This window comes from Entelurus aequoreus, linkage group LG02 (assembly GCF_033978785.1).
Source record: "Entelurus aequoreus isolate RoL-2023_Sb linkage group LG02, RoL_Eaeq_v1.1, whole genome shotgun sequence".
Classification (NCBI taxonomy): Eukaryota; Metazoa; Chordata; class Actinopteri; order Syngnathiformes; family Syngnathidae; genus Entelurus; species Entelurus aequoreus.
The window spans coordinates 42,711,842-42,729,900 of NC_084732.1; the positions used below are offsets into that span (position 1 = coordinate 42,711,842).

The 18,059-nt window shown below is 39.8% G+C and overlaps 1 protein-coding gene across 1 annotated transcript in view; it reads left to right on the forward strand.

The window, feature by feature from the left end:
* gse1b (Gse1 coiled-coil protein b) overlaps positions 1-18,059 on the forward strand; it is a 421,407-nt gene that overhangs the window by 386,803 nt on the left and 16,545 nt on the right. Inside the window, exons 5-12 of the mRNA XM_062026964.1 lie at positions 2,263-2,429; positions 3,838-4,038; positions 11,634-11,801; positions 11,894-12,258; positions 12,334-12,649; positions 15,652-16,280; positions 17,435-17,547; positions 17,630-17,903. Coding sequence (XP_061882948.1) covers positions 2,263-2,429; positions 3,838-4,038; positions 11,634-11,801; positions 11,894-12,258; positions 12,334-12,649; positions 15,652-16,280; positions 17,435-17,547; positions 17,630-17,903 — 2,233 coding nt within the window. The remainder of the gene's footprint in view (positions 1-2,262; positions 2,430-3,837; positions 4,039-11,633; positions 11,802-11,893; positions 12,259-12,333; positions 12,650-15,651; positions 16,281-17,434; positions 17,548-17,629; positions 17,904-18,059) is intronic.

Genomic DNA, 18,059 nt, shown 5'->3' on the forward strand with positions numbered 1-18,059 from the left:
TAGGGCCCATTTTTGGGCCAAGGGCATTTCTGTTTCTCAGTTGTGGTCCATATGGGCCACAGCAGTACTTAGTTGCAATACACTTTTCTACCAACAACAAACAGAAGAAGTCTGGTGCTGAAGTCATAGAGAAGTTTCCTAAGTGCAAAAATTATGACTAAAATGGTTACATTTTTATTTAAGAAATATATATCCATCCATCCATTCATTTTCTACCGCTTTTCCCTTATGGGGTCGCAGGGGGTGCTGGAGCCTATTCCAGCTACATATATTGTTATTAATTTAGTTAGACAGTATTTATTTGAGCAGTGCGTAATTGTATGTAAATATATTGTTTATTAGTTTTTATGAGTCCTCTCTTTTGCAGTATATTTGATTAGTATTTATTTTTGTAATCAGCCTGACCTAACCCTTGATAAAAATCATTGCGATTAGCACATAGTTTGATATCATTTAACAAGGTTGTTAACCTGTTAAACAATAAGTAGGTTAGATATAATTATTGACTACAATTAAAATCAAGAGTAAGCTGACCAATTCAGTATTAATATTTGAGTAGACACTTCGTCCCTCTGTAATGGAAAAGTTGGGCCCTGAGGTCAAAAAGGTTAAGAAACAATGATTTAGCAGACATTGCATGCAGTTGCAATTCCAAGACGTTAGAAGGGAGTAGTGTATAGGCTACGGTGTGTTGCCTAGTCAGGGCGAACTGTCTTTGCCATTAAGTGTAATCTAGTCCCTTCCTGTGCCCTATAAATATTTATAATGCAAATATTGTACTTGTTACACATCAGCTGTTTGATTGTAATGTGCATCTTAGTTGTATATTTATTTACCGAAATTGAAGGTGTTGAAATCGCTGTGTAAAATCTCTAATGCTAACATCTGTGGCAAATCAAATGCAAAATAGCATCAAGATAGTGCTTTTTGAAACTTAGAGCCTAACTGTACATTCAAATGTTTTCTATCAGGCATACTTGCTTTGTTGGCATGGAAAATTGCAGCATATCTCGAGGCGGTTCAATTGAGTCCGCTACGAGTGCTGCGTCAGTGCTTGTTTACACGCCAAGTGATGTCACTTGCAATAAAGGATAGGGATATATGGCACCGTTTGATCTTACGTGAATTGATACCTGGCAGTACCAACGAAGTTTGGTCGGTGCCTATAAAAGTACCGAATTTGTGTCTAAGGGTTTTGTGGGGATTTTGACTAGAAACATGCTCACTTCATGTATATGAGTGACTACTTCCTTGCTATACCACCAGACTTCTAGGAAACAATTAACTAGTTAAACAAAAACGCAGTACAGATTTAAAAAATGTGGGAATTCAAAACATTTAAGTGGAAAGTTGCGTATTGGTGTCAGCGTGGGTCACCGGTTGCAAAAACAGGATGGCTAATGTCTCACTAAATGGGATTTGTATTATCAGTAGCACTGAGGCCAAATCGCCTGCAAGGTTTCCCTCTAATCCTGCCCAGACCAGAGGTTAATTTAGTGGGGGCAAGAGCTGCCTTCTCCTGCCCTCATTACCATTTCTCTCCCACCTCCTTGTTCTTGCGTTAGTCTCATTGTGTGGCAGATAGTTCCTCCCCGACTTACAGCCGCCAAAAACACTTCCCTAGTCAACTTGCAAAGGTTGCAAGATTCTCTGTTCTGCAACTGCATTTGTTGGCAGGGAGAAAACCAAAGCTTTCAGAAAAAGCACTCCCACAGCAGGATGTCTTTGTAGCTCTGAAATAATGTGTGTGTGTTCGCCTGCCAGTGTGTGTTTGTGTTGTGGGATTGGTTAAGTGAGTCCAAGCGTGCTGCCAAAGGGAGAGAGGGAGGTGACAGAAATGTGGGACTGACGAGAAACACAGGCAGGGATGTTTCTCTTTGGATGTTGCCTTCTGTCTGGATGTTCCAGTGTGAAAGCTTAACACTCAGATAAAAGTTATTGTTCCTGTTCATGTGTTGGTGCTGTACATTGCCACTTCCACATTGATCATGAGAATGGCATCTCATACTTAAAGATATTGTGTTCTACTCTTTCATTCAGAAGCACAATTCCTCAGAGAATTGGAGTTGTTTGGAGCTACTGCATGTGAGAGTGTGGATAGCAGTGCCTGAGGTGTAGGGAGAGACTGTGAGAAAGGCTGCTAAATCATAAACAGAACTCTTTCCCCCCTCACAGGATGGGCGTCATGATTACTGACAAGCGTGTCGGTCACATGTCCGCCCGAACAATGACTAAGACTCTCTCGCTGTATTTGTCTTTCAGGCTGATTCAGGGCCTCGTGGGGCAAGCAGGGAACGCCTGGGTGCAGAGGGGACCCTCCCCCAGGAAAAAGGCGGTCCTTCAGTCCCTGCCCACCTCCTGGGAAACCCATATGCCTTTGGTCTAACCCCCGGTGCTGTGATGCAGGATTCTCGTTTTCAGCCGCTCAAGTGAGTGTCACAGTCACTACGTTTCCATGCAATGAATTAGTCTGTTTTCTCAAATAGTCCGTTTTTTTGTGTTTTCACACCGACATGTGAAATCTAAGTATCGATGCACGCCCTCTTATGTGACTTTTGGTCATACACCGTGGGGCGGGGGGGGGGGCTTATTTCCTTTTCCATCCATCCATCCATTTTCTACCGCTTATTCCCTTCGGGGTCGCGGGGGGCGCTGGAGCCTATCTCAGCTACAATCGGGCGGAAGGCGGGGTACACCCTGGACAAGTCGCCACCTCATCGCAGGGCCAACACAGATAGAGCATGGATAAATGTAATGCTTTCTGGTTGCCCTATGACGTCACACCAGGCATCTGCAGCTCCTTACAAGTCTATAGCAGCCTAGCTCTGTTGTACCTGATTTCTGTTGTTATATTGGCACAAATGACAAATATTACGTCTCTAATAGCTAAACTGATGTTAAATAGCACATAGCATCATGAAATGATCTTGGAGTGTGCTACAAACATGACGCTACTCCCAATAATGTATCGGAGTGGATGCAGGTCTGAAGCAAAGAAGGACTGGCACGAGAGTTTTTTTCAAAAGAATTTTCGGACAGAGAATCGTGGAAACAAAACTTTTGAATGTCTCGGAGTTCATTCACAAGGCTCTCGTTTTAATGGAAGGAGATTTAAGTACCGAAGAAAAAAACTGTTTGTGCCCCAACTGACACTGTTCCAGATGAAGGTTGCTATTGTTCTGGACTATCTTGCCAGTTGTGTTGAATACAGAGTTATTGTTAATCAGTTTGGAGTGCACAAATGCACCGTGAAGATGTTTGTGTACTCTTAATTATTCGCCTTTAATATAGCTGCTTTGTTCTCTTCCATTTCATTCGTATTTCATTCGGGAGTCCAAATTAAGCTGGCATTCTACATTTTCTTAGCTACCTTTTTAGATACATTTTGGTTTCTGTTTTTCTCTCATTGATGCTCTTCAAAATGTTATGTTTTTATTGATTGGTATCTGCCTCCGGGTTATATCCCGCGCCTAGAGACTGGCGCATGCGCGATACGAAAGGTCCCCTCCGGCATCACACACGCACTCGAGAAATGTGGTTTCAGTCGCATAATCCAGGTGTGTTAGTCCGAGTTTTCAAAAACCGAACAAGATCCGATTAAGGTGTTTCCATGGATTGTAGGATGCTTATTTAAAGTCAAACTATTTGAGAAATCGGACTAATTTAGTGGATGGACACATATTGACTGTTTTGCCTCCGAGTGCGTTTGCATGTTTGTATCATTTCATTTTACACTTTGCTGTGAGACTTTCCAACAATATCATGTTTGTATATGTACAATGAATGCGTCCCATTGATCACTTAAACTTAAACTCCCTATTTTTATTATGGTTACAGCTTGCCGAGACAGTTGCCTAATGCAGTGCCGCCTGGTCCTATACCAGAAGAATACCTCCGTGGTTTCAGACCCTACGCCACAACTGAGGATGCCCTCCGTGTGCCCTCTTTGCCCTTGGGCCTGGATCCCGCCACTGCAGCTGCTGCAGCTGCATACTATCACCCTAGCTACCTGCCACACCCCTCCTTCACACCATACAGGTGAGTTTGAACTTGTGTGTAATAATGATGATGTGGCAACATCATTTTTGATTGGAAGGTACACTATTGAAAAAATCCCACAAACCAGTTATCAGGCTCCAACAATTCATCGAATAATTTCATTAGAAAAAATCTTCAATTTGTATTTTGTTGCTTCAATGATTCGTTTAATTAGTACAAATTCATCAAATCTATTGTTTCCGCAAGACTGCTCCAATTGAGCGCACGTGAGAGCGGTGCATCTATGGTGATGTAGATCACACTGCGGGTGATGTGGCCTGTGTGTGTGTGGCGGTGACAGCGGAGTGCTGAGAGAGCTGGCTCAAAAAGAGGGAGCAAGAGCGCAAAGGGCCCAAAAAAGACAAGAGAAGCCTTCAACGGTTTGATGATTATTTTATAACGAGAAAGACATACAAAGTGATGAAATTTTGCCACTGTCAAACAGACCTGGCATTTCACAATAGCACTACGTTGATGATGGAACATGTTATCATAAAACAGCCTTCATAATTAAGAAAAGCCAACAAGCAGAAACAAGGTAAAAGCCTATTTTGGTAGATAATGCCATCTCATGTTTGACTTGCATCACAAATGTTTTATTCAAACACATGGGAGGCATGTGAGGACATGTTAGCATATGCAGTTTGTATGTTAATGCTAACGAGTCCAAACGTGTATGTGTTAAATGGTTAGTTAATTACATTGTCACTTAATTAATTTACCATACTTTATCCCAGAGCATTTTTGTTTAGTTTGTTTTTTTAATTTATTATAGATTACAGTTGTCCTTTGTTTATCACTGTAAGTTGTTTTCAAACATGACCACGATAAATTAATTTCCCCAAAATAGGAATCATTTATTTTAAATAGGTAGAGCATTTAAAAACTTTTTATGACCTTCTAAATACAATTTGCAACATTATGAGAGCCTCCCAGATATGAAATAACACCCTTTAGTCATACTTACACTATTTTAATGGAATACAGTAATGCTGCCTGATGCTGAACCACTCAGTGGCCACAATAGTGAACAGCAGGCTCCGAGTATGTTTAGCAGGTCTGTGAATCCTTTGGCACCACACGATTCGATTAGTTTCTTGGGGGTAACTATTTGATTCAGAATCAAATCCTGATTCAGTACGATTCTCGATTCAAAATCCATACTTTTTAATAATATTGGGTGCCAGTTCTATGATTAACTACATTCCTCCATAAAATAGATAAACAGCTTTGATCAAGTTCTATATTACTTAAAAGAAACTGGTTTTGTTTAATAAAATTCTACCCAAACATTTAGTAAAGTCAAATACAAATAAGGCAACAAGAGAGGTATCCAACACTTCTCTTTTTTAAAGTAAATCTGTATTGTAAATATCTGCATCTACATCAACAATATGAATTGCCTGAGTGGCAGGACAGGACAGATTATAAACAAATAAAAAACAATGACCCTTTTTTTTGTTTCTCCTTTTTTTTTAATCCATTAAAAATTGTTACAAAGAATCGTGATTAATCTGAAAATGTAAAAAAACAAAAAAATTGGAGAAAATGCTTTTGAAAAACAAAATATGTAAAATAAAATCTACGATGTGTTGAAGCCGCAATATTTGAAGCCAATTTGACGAGGGATGACTGTACCTGGTTTTAGGCTACACAGGTTTTTTTTAATACCGTATTTTTCGGATTATAAATTCCTCCGGCGTATACGTCGCACCGGCCGAAAATGCATAATAAAGAAGGAAAAAAACATATATACGTCGCACCCGAGTATAAGTCGCATTTTTGGGGGAAATTTATTTGACAAAATCCAACACCTAGAATAGACATTTGAAAGGCAATTTAAAATAAATAAAGAATAGTGAACAACAGGCTGAATAAGAGTACGTTATATGATGCACAAATGACCAACTGAGAAGGTGCCTGGTATGTTAACGTAACATATTATGGTAAGAGTCATTCAAATAACTATAACATATAGAACATGCTATACGTTTACCAAACAATGTCACTCCTGATCGCTAAATCCGATGAAATCTTCTTCCTCGTTGTCGCCCCTGGTTTGCACCGCTTCCTTTCTTTCTGCTGCTCGATCTCTGTTTTCTGCTGCATATTCCACTACGTTCACCTTGTAATCTGCAGTATATTATTTCCTTTTCGGTGCCATTTTTGTCCAGCCCTTCTCAGTTTTTATAAGTTACCGCCAATGTTGAAATGGTCCATTTTAATAGCTACGGACATAGCAGCAGTTAGCATCCCATGACCCACAATGCACTTCTGCCATGACCCGCCCCCGCCAAATTCTTATTGGTTGGCGTGTGTGTGACGATTACACGAATGAGATAAATGATATTATTTGATATTTTACGGTAATGTGTTAATAATTTCACACATAAATCGCTCCGGAGTGTATGTCGCACCCCCGGCCAAACTATGAAAAAAAACTGCGATTTATAATCCGAAAAATACGGTACTTTTTAACTTAATGGTATTATTTTTTCAAATTTAAGGGTAACTGCACTTTTTGGAATTTTACCTATAATTTATAAGCCTTATGAGAAATAACAACACAATATTTTTAAATGCATTCTAACTCGTAAATAAATGTAAATAAAAGTCTGCCTACAATATTTTTTATGTAATTATTTTTATATTGTTTTACTTACTTTTTTATCCAAGAAAATGTTTTTTATTTATTTATTTTATTTTATTTTATTTTTTAAAAAAGGGCCTTATCTTCAACAGACCAGGTTGTCAATGAAATTAGATTTGTTTAAAGGGTTTTTTAAACCAGGCCCAGTCCAGATAATGTCCAAGTCGGACTCAGCAACACACACCTTCATTCATGTACACAGAAAAAAATTAGGGAACACAACAGATTGCATATAATTTATAAACAAAATTACATTTTCAAAATAAGCATTTATGTACAGTCCAGATTATGTCCAGGTCACTCAAATTAGGGAACACAACAACAGATATCATATAATCTATAAACATAATTATACTTTCAAAATAAGCCTTTGAGGACTTCTCATCTTTTTTTTAATGTTTTTTGGCATCATTATCGTTTTCAACCATGTAACTTTCTAAAGTTAGAAAATACTGAATAAATGTTTTAAAGAAAGTAATACTAAGTGAATATCTGTTTTTGGCCTTAAAAATAAACATTTGACCGAGTACTATAATTAAATTGACTAAATCATGATTGTCAATGAACTCTCCTAAAATAACAGAAACCACATTAAGCCTCATAAACAAACCAATCCTTAAACACATTTTTTCAACTTCCACCCAAAACAAAGACACAATATGACAATACCAAAACAAATGCAGGGTGGATTCAGGCTCCTGACAACAAAATCGGCAATCATCTGACTCTGTCATATTCCATAATTTTAACATTTTCCCTGTGGGTAAGAAGTTATAAATAATTTTAATTTGAAAATAACGATTTTGCACATCGATAGTGGTTTTATAGATTAGTTTGAATATGGCATCCCATGGCAACGGGCAGTCAAAAAAGTCCTCCCATTTTCCATTTGTGTTGTATGAGGCAGCCTTCAAAGATTTCTTTATTAAATAGAAATTATATATTTTTCTATTTATTTTAGTTCCTTTTTGCCAACTACAATTTCTTATTAGAAGTTTACAAACTAATAATTTAGTAGTTCCATAATTGATTATTTGTTTCCATCTTTTCCCAATTACTCCAGTTAGTTGATAAAATGAAAAGCTTGAGCAAGCATCACCATACATAGCTCTAAATTCATCATACTTCATAATTTTACCATTCTCATTGATAATATCATTGACAAAAATGATTCCTCTTTCAAACATATTTTTCCAAAAGAAAGGCTTTCCATCTATTACAATATTAGAGTTCATCCATATTAAGTGCTGCAAAATATTGTCTCTTTTTTCTGGGACATAAAATTGAAAACACCACTATGAGTGGATTGTTTCCTTTATGAACCCCGCCATGTTTCCCAGCAGACTCTCTGGGAGGGGATCACTTGTAAAAAAGGATACAATTTCTTTTGATACAGTACATGTTTTTTGTCCAACAGGACATTTGTGTACCACTCAATGTTTAAATACATCTTTGGAACAATTGATGCTTTTAAAGACAGACACATAGCTTCAAGGTTGAGAAGTTTCAGGCCCCCATATTCATACTCTTTGTACAAAACCTTTCTTTTAATCTTTTCTGGTTTGCCGTTCCAGACAAAATCGAAGACCCTCCGCTCATAAATCTTAAAAAAGTTTTGTGATGGAGCTGGTAATGACAAAAACAAATAAATAAATTGAGGAATAATTAACGAGTTGGCAATAGACATTTTACCATACAAGGTTAGGGATTTCCCTTTCCATAATTTCATAATTTTGTCCAGCTTTCTTAGTCGATTATCATAATTTACTGAGCCTAGATCTTCCAGATTTTCTGGGACAACAACACCAAGTATGTTAACTGGTCTATCTGTCCACAAAACAGGCACTTTGCATTCCATTCAAAAGGACGTTCCCTTTAGATTTCCGATCCTTAACATTTTACATTTATCATAATTAAGCTTAAGGCCAGATTGCTGTGAAAATATGTCCAAAAGATTAAGAAGGTTCCGCAAACAATGAGGAAAAATCTTATCTTTGTGAATCAGCCTTTTCTGACATGAACTTCATCAAGAGCAAACACAGAACACGCCTCACTGATGCACATCTGCAAGACTCACTGAGAGTTGCAGTGTCAAGTTACACACCAGAGTACAACACACTAGTTAACAGCATGCAATGCCAGGCTTCCCACTAACTGACAAAGAAACAGATAACAGATTTGGTGTCCAGTTCAAAGTGTGACATGATTTAAAAATTTGAGAGTTTACTTTTGTATTTTACATGAGTTATTATTTGTACAAACATGGTGCAAAGTAATTCATGATTTGTTAAAAAAATGTTAGTGGTTAGCTAGTTAAAATGGGATATTGTGATTTCACAAGACTGTCTTAGAAGTGATCATTTGAAAATGTTCAATTTGAAAAATGTGCACTTAGAGAAAATATAAAAATAAAGTGTTGCATATTGATATTTATCTGTTTCTATATATATTTATTGTGAGAAATCATTAAGATGATCAGTGTTTCCACAAAGATAAATATCATTAATTATTAATAATAACAGAGTTAAAGGTAAATTGAGCAAATTGGCTACTTCTGGCAATTTATTTAAGTGTGTATCTAACTGGTAGCCCTTCGCATTAATCAGTACCCAAGAAGTAGCCCTTGGTTTCAAAAAGGTTGGTGACCCCTGTTCTAGATTATAAATCATGTCTCTCACCTGGATAGGAAAACGATGTGGGCATAAATTGAGAAGTTGGTACACTTTGACAGCCAATATAAATTCGGATATGGCGAAAAAGACATGCGAAAGACGCTGGTTTGCACGTACCCTTTTTTTTAAACCCTTCGCGTGTATTATGACTAATTCTTTATCTATACGAGAATATATGAACATCGTAACAGTCGGCATCCCAGTGAGAGCAGACATTTCTAACAGCAAGTTGTGTTTTTTTATGTTTGTTGGCTCTAATGAAGTCTGTTTGAGTAGTAATCAGTGATGTTGTTGAAGGAAAAAGTGAACGTTGTGATGCGTCTATCAAATCTATCAATCGCCACGGTATGCTTAAAATGAAGAAAATATGTAAATATTACACGTTGAATGTGCCTATTACTACATTACATTCAGTATACTGTATACTTACAGTGTGTCTATAAAACGTTGTGGAAGTGTTTGGATGTTTTTTTTAAGCACTTTATAGGTGGAATATAGCGGCTCCCATTGACTCCATTGTAAGCTGACTTTTGCTCGCATTTGTTTACGGGTTAAAATGCATAAAAAACATATGTGTGCTTGTAGAGCTGAGCCGATAAAATAATATCAATGTATATCGCGGTAGACACATAATCAATATGAAATGCGTTCGATAAAACATATATTTATAACATATATATTTATATTTTTTAGTCGAAAGAAACCAGAAATTAAGAAGCAAAGATTTGTTTCATTAAGTCACTCGTGCCCCGGGAACCCAGTAAAACAGGAAACAGGAAGTGTCTCTGAGCAATGGGAGGGACACGTCAAAAGCCAATCACGTTACAGTGTCAACTACCAAGGTTGGATGCGCCGTCTCTCTGTCTCGCTGTGGATTCACTGCATTAAGTGAGAAGAGAAACTGTGATATTTTGATATATCAACTCAATAACAGGAACTTGTATTTAGTTTTGTTGGTTGTAATACAGACAGTGCGGCAACATCCTGACACTTCCAATGTGTCAGTTCAATAAGTAACTTCCCATACCACTGTGTAGTGTCTAATCATTTATACAGTACTGCCATCTAGTGTCTCAAAACTGCAACTACCTTCAAATCCACCGCAATTATTTTATTACAGAGCTCATCCTACCTGGATACAAGACACCTTCTCCACTGATAAATAGCACCCTTGGTAATCTGGAAATTGGTATACTGTATTTATTGACAGGCTTAAGTAAGTCATAAAAAAGTATCAATAATTATCGATCAATATAAAAACGTTTATCGTGATATAGTTTTCAGCCATATCATCCAGCCCTATGTGCCTGTTTTACATAAGTATTGTGAATGATAGGCAAAATAAAATAAAAAAGTGCAGTTCCCCTTTAAGTGATGAATGGCAAAAGTGCAATTTCAATGGTACGTGTATCTATAAAAAGAAAGAATAAAAGACATCAGAAAAATCCTACTATGTTCCCAAAATCGCATTGAGGCTACAAAGTGTTTTTTTTTCAACTAATCAAACAAATTAAATGATAGATTACTCAATTACTAATATAATCCATAGTTGCAGCCCTACGAGGTATAAGTGAACCATTCCTGCAATTTACAGTGGTGTCAAACTGCACTGCATCTTCCATCCGTCCATTTTCTACCGCAGGGTACACCTTGGACAAGTCGCAACCTCATTTTTTAGAGGTAAATCTAATATTTTGCCTCTCTTATGTTGTTAAATAAGGTGAATAGGTTCTACCCCAAACTGGATTGGGTCTAATGTAGTGCAGGTATTTCCAAGATTAAAAGTGGTCACTCTATAAAGGACCAGGTGCAGAATTTATTCTCTTAAGCGGGATAATTTTGACTCTAAATCATAAAGTATGACTGTGGGCTTGAAGTGTGTGTGTGTGTACATGTGTTTTGAAGGGCCCTGCTTGCTTCGGGCCTTTACTAGACCGCATGCTCTCCCTCCCCCCGTACTGTCTGTCAGCCTCGCAACATCAGAGAAGTGCAGCAGCCATCAGACACTGCACTGTAATGAGTTTAATGAGGGGATGAGCTGTGCATGTCACCCACATACACGAGCAGCGCGGAGTTGTAATACACAACACCGTCTTTGACAGCTGCTGTGTGGCGATTTAGGCTCGCTGACAGACACTGCTGCTTTCTTCAGAGGTGGAAGACACATGATGTTTCTTCTTTAAGGAGACAGAGGCACAAAGGTTAATGAAAGTCTGTGTCGTGCTGTACCAAGGCTGACAATTTTTTTCCTTTTGCATTTCCTTGTCTCCCAGGATGGATGACCCATTCTGCCTCTCTGCTTTGAGGTCACCTTTCTATCAACTTCCAGCAGGGGGAGCTTTACCCCCCATGCATCCATCAGCAGTCCATATGCATCTGTCAGGCGTGCGCTATCCCGGAGACTTCACGCACCCTTCTCTTTCAGCACTGCAGTCCGAGAGGTAAAGTCATCTCGATTTAGCCATGCAATACTTCATGAGCCTGTGTATCAAATGTGAGTTTATTTATTTCCCTGTCTTACTTGTCTGTCCAGGCTTCAGCTGGAGGATGAGCTGCGGCAGCGAGAGAGGGAGCGGGAACGCGAGCGGGAAAAGGAGCGGGAGCGGGAGGCGGAAAGAGAGAAAGAACGGGAGCGAGAGAGGGAGCGGGAGCTTGAGAGAGAGCGAGAACGGGAGCGGGAAAGGGAGAGGGAGCGGGAGCGTGAAAGAGAGCGAGAAAGAGAGCGGGAGAAGGAGAGAGAAAGAGAAAAAGAACTTGAGAGGCAGAAGGAGAGAGCGCTGAGAGAGAAAGAGCTGCAAGCGTCCAAGGCTTTGGAGAGCCACTACCTGGTTGAGCTCCATGGCATGAGGGGGAAGGAAGACAGAGCCAAGCCAGAGAGACTCACCCCTAATCGGGCTGGTATGTTTCAGTGGCTTCATCATTCCCTTCGTAAACACTCACTGTGCCCACACTGATCTTTCTGCCCCTTCACAGATAAAACCAAAGAGCCCCTGCTTCCAGCACCCAAACCAGTCCCACCAGGACTCCACCCTGCAATGGGACAATCCCATCACACGGTTCCCAGTCTGATCTCAGGGCACGGCCTCTTCATGGGGCCCAGTGCTGTGGGAACCGGTCTCCCGACCACCTTAATCGCTCCCAGGAACAACGAGGAGGAGAGGTGGTTAGCAAGGCAACGCAAGCTGCGGCAAGAGAAAGCGGATCGTCAGTACCAGGTGTCTGAATTCCGCCAGCAGGTTCTGGAGCAGCACCTGGACTTGGGACGGCCCGCTGACGCACCAGAACACAGGTCAGACTTGTACTTGCAAAGCTGCATTTGAACATTTGTATGTGTAGCAATTTGAATGCTGACGTACACATGAGCTGATATTTGATATCCATTGATATATTTTAGTAACATTTTTAACACATGGCAGCAACATAAGTCACCATTAGTTTGACACCTGACAAATTGCAAGTTTGTAAAGTTTTCTCAGTCAGATGTTTTGGATGTTGCAAACATTATAATACTGTAAATATCAAACAGATGTGTCCAAATGGCGTGATTTTTAAAATGACAGTTGTACCTCAACTTACAAGTACCTTGAGATACAAGCTGTCTCTCAGCTTTAATTTGCCAGTGTAATTTGAGTTACGAGCCCACTCTGGCGCCAGTTGAAGTAATATTTGTCAAAGGGTTGTGCCGATTGAGCAGCTAAGACTTAATATAGTGTGTGAATGTGAGTGTGAATGTTGTCTGTCTATCTGTGTTGGCCCTGCGATGAGGTGGCGACTTGTCCAGGGTGTACCCCGCCTTCCGCCCGATTGTAGCTGAGATAGGCTCCAGCGCCCCCGCGACCCCGAAGGGAATACGCGGTAGAAAATGGATGGATGGATGGATGGATATTGTGACACGTTGCTGTTCCTGCATTGTCTACACAAGAAACATAAGTTTTGTTGAGACACTTGATGTGCATGTTTGAGTGCTGCCCAGAGGTTGACACAATCCTGCCATCCAACTGATTTGAAACTGTAATAGTACCTGTTTTTGTGTGTTTTCATTTGTATTTTATGTGACGACTGCATCGGAGGTAACAAACCATTAAAAACATGCCCTAGGAGTTAACAGCCTCCCGGCGAGTCAGCCCTGCCACGATCAGCGTCAGTGCGCATCATAAACACGTTCAAACAGCAAACCTTTTTTCATACAAATATTTAGAAGCTGCAGATGCTGTGTTTTACATATTTCATTTCAAACAAACTGGACAGTCAAGCATGACCATTTGTACACAGTTGTCAACTCTGACCTGTCCGGTCCCACACTCAAATATGTTACTGTGGAACACAAACAAAGATTTTTTTTAGTTCCTATTGTTCCTGTGAGAGACACCGACACAAGTCTAGTCCCCAAGGTAAATGCTACAATATTGTTACATTACTTTGTAAAACTACTGTAGTTGTTTGTTATTGTTATTGTTTTTCAAACTATATTTCTTATCTAAAAATGAGTTTTTCTTTGAAAAAGGAAAGGTACATGTTGGAAAAAGTATAGATTAAATTAATTTAAATACATTTCAATGGGTGGGACTGGTTTTAGAAACGAGTATTTTTGAGTTACGAGCCCTCTTGTGGAAGTCAAATTGCTCGTAGGTTGAGATGCCACTGTAATTATTTCATGAATTAATGAAGGGAGTATCCCTGGCCCGCACTAGAATGATGAGGGACAGTGGTGGTAGTGTTTAGAAGTTTAGAAGGATCCAAAGCTGGCAAACTTTAAAGGTTTGTTTTGAGACAGGACTACAACAATGATCAAGTCTGTTGAAGCATGACGTCAATTCTATTTCTGTCTAAGGCAGCTTCTGTCTGACTTGGAGACAGGACTCACAGCTATGTTTAGGCAAAGGTGCAGAGTGCAAAGTGGGGTCCTGATAACTGCTGTTTCATGGGGAGGAAGTTTTTAGACAGGCAGCGGGGTGGGACAGCTGAGTTCCACAAAGGCAAATTCTTGACTAATCCTCTCAACCTTGCACAGCATAAGCCTCCTACTTCCTCTTCTTTGTTCCGGTGTGTGTGTGTTAGTGATGCTGTGAGTGACTAAGACGTGAGGGTTTGCTTAAAGCTGAACTAGAAAGACAGGAGGGATGCACAGACGTCCATTTTTAGTAAAAACATTAATATAATGACCGAATCACACCAGATTGCACATACTGCACACATTTACTCTCATGTACAGAAATATAAACATATTTAGTAGACTTGGATCATGTGATGTTGTTCTTTCCAGACAGATTTTATGATCTAGTGTGTGTCCATCTGCCTTTCTCTCTTTCTCAGATTTCTCCTTAAGCCTTCATATTCTATTTAAACATATGTGTTTTTCAACCAAGAAAAATTTTAATTTAATACTGTATATCAAATACAAAAATGCTAAGCAGCACACTACAAACTGCATAAATGGTTGGAATTTAAATGATATAAATAGTTTACATATAAAATAATTCCTTGTTTATTGCTGTTAATTGGTTCCGGACATGGCTGTGATAAATGAATTTCCGCAAAGTTGGAATCATTCATTATAAATGGAATATATTCCCATACCGAGAGGAGGATAAAAACTATCAACTACCTTCTAAATAAATTTTTCAACATAATGAGTTAGATATATGAAAATGTCACTATTTAGTCAGCTCTACACTCTTAATCCAATATAGTAATGCTGCCTGAGGTTGAGCCTATCAGTAGCCACAATACTGAACGGCATGCTCTGATTGGCCAATAGTGCAGTTGTATTGATATTTTTAGCTCATTTAGCAATTGTTATACTTGAAAATGCTTCATTTAGGAGAAACAATGTGGAATATGCTTTAAAATAATTGTTTAAAAAAACTGAATAAAATCTGGGATGTAGTGAAGCCGCAATATTTGAAGCACGATGTGGCGAGGGATGACTGTACGTACAATTTAATTATCAGACTGATTAAATGTCTGTTTTTTTTAACTTTTCTTTTAAAAACTAAACTAAATTACGAAAAATATTTACTCCTATAAATCGCTTTCAGCCCCCAAATATCAACTCCTTGACTACTTAAGAGATGTGTGTGATTGTGTGTGTGTGGGTAGGACATTGGGTACCTTGGTCACATCCTCTTTCTGCAGTGGGCTATTGTGCGATTGATAACAATGCTTTGCACACACAGGAACACACAAAAAAGAGTGTTGCATGTTTGCATTGCAGCCATTCTTGGGAAATTAAAGTATTTGTCATTTCAGTGAATGCCAAACTGATAAGCATGTTGGATTGTGCGTTCACAGACCAAATAACCATGAACCAGGAAGCAGAGAACTCCACTCCCACTTAGGTGCCCCTCCGCCCCTTATCTCCCCCAAACCCTCCCAGCCAATGCGGGAACACCACCCTCCACTTCCCACAACTTTGTGGAACCCTGCGTCTCTTATAGAAACGCCCTCCGAGTCCAGACGGAACCACGATCCCTCAGGAATGGGACACTATGAGCTCAGCCGGCTGCCCCCCAGCCACTCCAAGTACGACGATGTAGCCAGGAGGAGAGACGGCGGAGGAATGGAAAAGTATCTCCAACTGAGGGGACCTCCGGGTCTGCTGGAGCCAAGCACATTCCTTGCTGATCTGGAGAAGTCCACTCACTCTTTCTTCAGCCAGCAGAGGGGGTCCATGTCCCTCACCAGCCAATACGAGCTGGAGGGAGCCGTCAAAAGCAATGCCGGACAGAAGATTTTCCACGGGCACGGTCGGCATGCACAAGGGGTTGGGATGGTCTCTGGTTCAGGCCTGGGACAGGTAGCCACACTGGGAATGATGCCAGACACAATGCTGATCTATGATGAGATTCTTCAGCAACACAGAAGGCCCATCAGCAAACTGGACTTGGAAGAGAAGCGGAAGAGGGAAGCCAAGGAGAAAGGTTTGTGTCACATTACACAAGTGGCAGCTCAGCTGTTGGCGCTTTTCTATTGGCAAACACAGACAATTATTGTTTCATTTCGGGGTGTCGAATATCGATCTGATATCAGCAAAAAAAAAAATGAAAAAACAAGTATCTCTGACACAAGCCGCATTTTATTTATGTTACTGTAACATCTAAATGTCCTCCAACAAGCACACAAGGTTAGTCTTCCTGTATTTTAGTGAAGTCTAATAAAAAAGCTTGACACGGTAGGCTATACGTTTGTAGGATCTAGCAGCTACACAACAGCTAAGCACACACTAGCACCTGAGCTAGACATGTGTAAAAAGTGTGCTTAATGGAACAATATTGTCTGGTCAATACAAACAATTATCAAACAATCATATTTGCGGATTACTTACAGATAAAGTCTCCCAAGGCTGAAGCGTATTTGAAAGTAATCATTAACAAACGTGTCCGTATCATTCAATTCAACAAATGCCTGATTAAAATAAAGAGCCCGAACATACAGTGAGGCTCCACTTTTTTAAATGCGCTAGCTCAATGCTAATTTACATTAGCATCAGTGATTTTACATGCCAATTTCAACACCTCCAAATTTGGTAATGAAAACCACAACTAAGATGAAGATTACAATACACTTTACATTACAATCATACAGCTGGTGTGTAATAAGTATATTATTTACACTTTAAACACTTTGTAGGGCACGACGTAAGACTAGAAAAGACTACATTTTGGCTAGGCTAAACACCGTAGCCTATACACTACTGCCATCTATTGTCTTGGAATTACAACTGTATGCAAAGTCTACTTTATTTATAATACACTACTGTACTCAGAAGTGTAAGAAAACAAGATATAATAATAATAATAATAAACACACGCAAACATACCAAAATTTGGTACTGTTAAGTATCTGTATGGATTCCCAGGTAGTGTTAATTGATACTGCATCAATTCAAATGTGAACTGTACCCATCCCTAAATGTGATCTTTACTAGCAGGACAGTTCAGTTCACCTCATCATGGTACAACTTTTGAATGGAAAACCATAATATGGTTTGCATTTCCACAGTTTTTTGAATGAAAGTGGAAATGCAAGTTGTTGTTGGTGTGGTGTCGAGTGTTGACCTCTGTGTGTTCCGCAGGTTACTACTATGAGCTGGATGACTCATACGATGAAAGTGATGAGGAGGAGGTGAGGGCACATCTCAGAAGGGTTGCAGAGCAGCCACCACTTAAACTTGATGACGCCACAGAGGTAAAACACACACACACTGTGTGCACAAACAAGCTCCAACAGATTGGGAGTCAGGTTGATTTACTTTTCTCTTTTTGAGCAGAAATTGGACTTCTTGGGAATGTTCAGCCTGACCACTGTGGGCCAGCGGGACGAGCTGGTGCAGCAGAAGAGAAGAAAGCGACGGAGGATGCTCAGGGAGCGGAGCCCCTCACCAGCTGCCTCGCAGTCCAAACGCACTCCTCCACCTGCTCCGCCCCCGCAACTCAGCACGCCCTTCACCCCCGAGGAGATGGACCGGGCGCCAGAGCTGGAGGAAAAGAAGCGCTTCCTTACCATGTTCAGACTTTCCCATGTCACCCTTCAGCAGAGAAGAGGTGAGAGACTTTTTTTTTTTTTAGAATTTATTTTTCTTTGCATGTTCGAGTAGTGAACGACTTCAACTTCATGGCGCCTTATACACTAGTGACTCTCGTCAGTGTTGCAAGCCTCTCATTACAGCAGAGCACAGCAAAACCATCTCGTGCTCATTA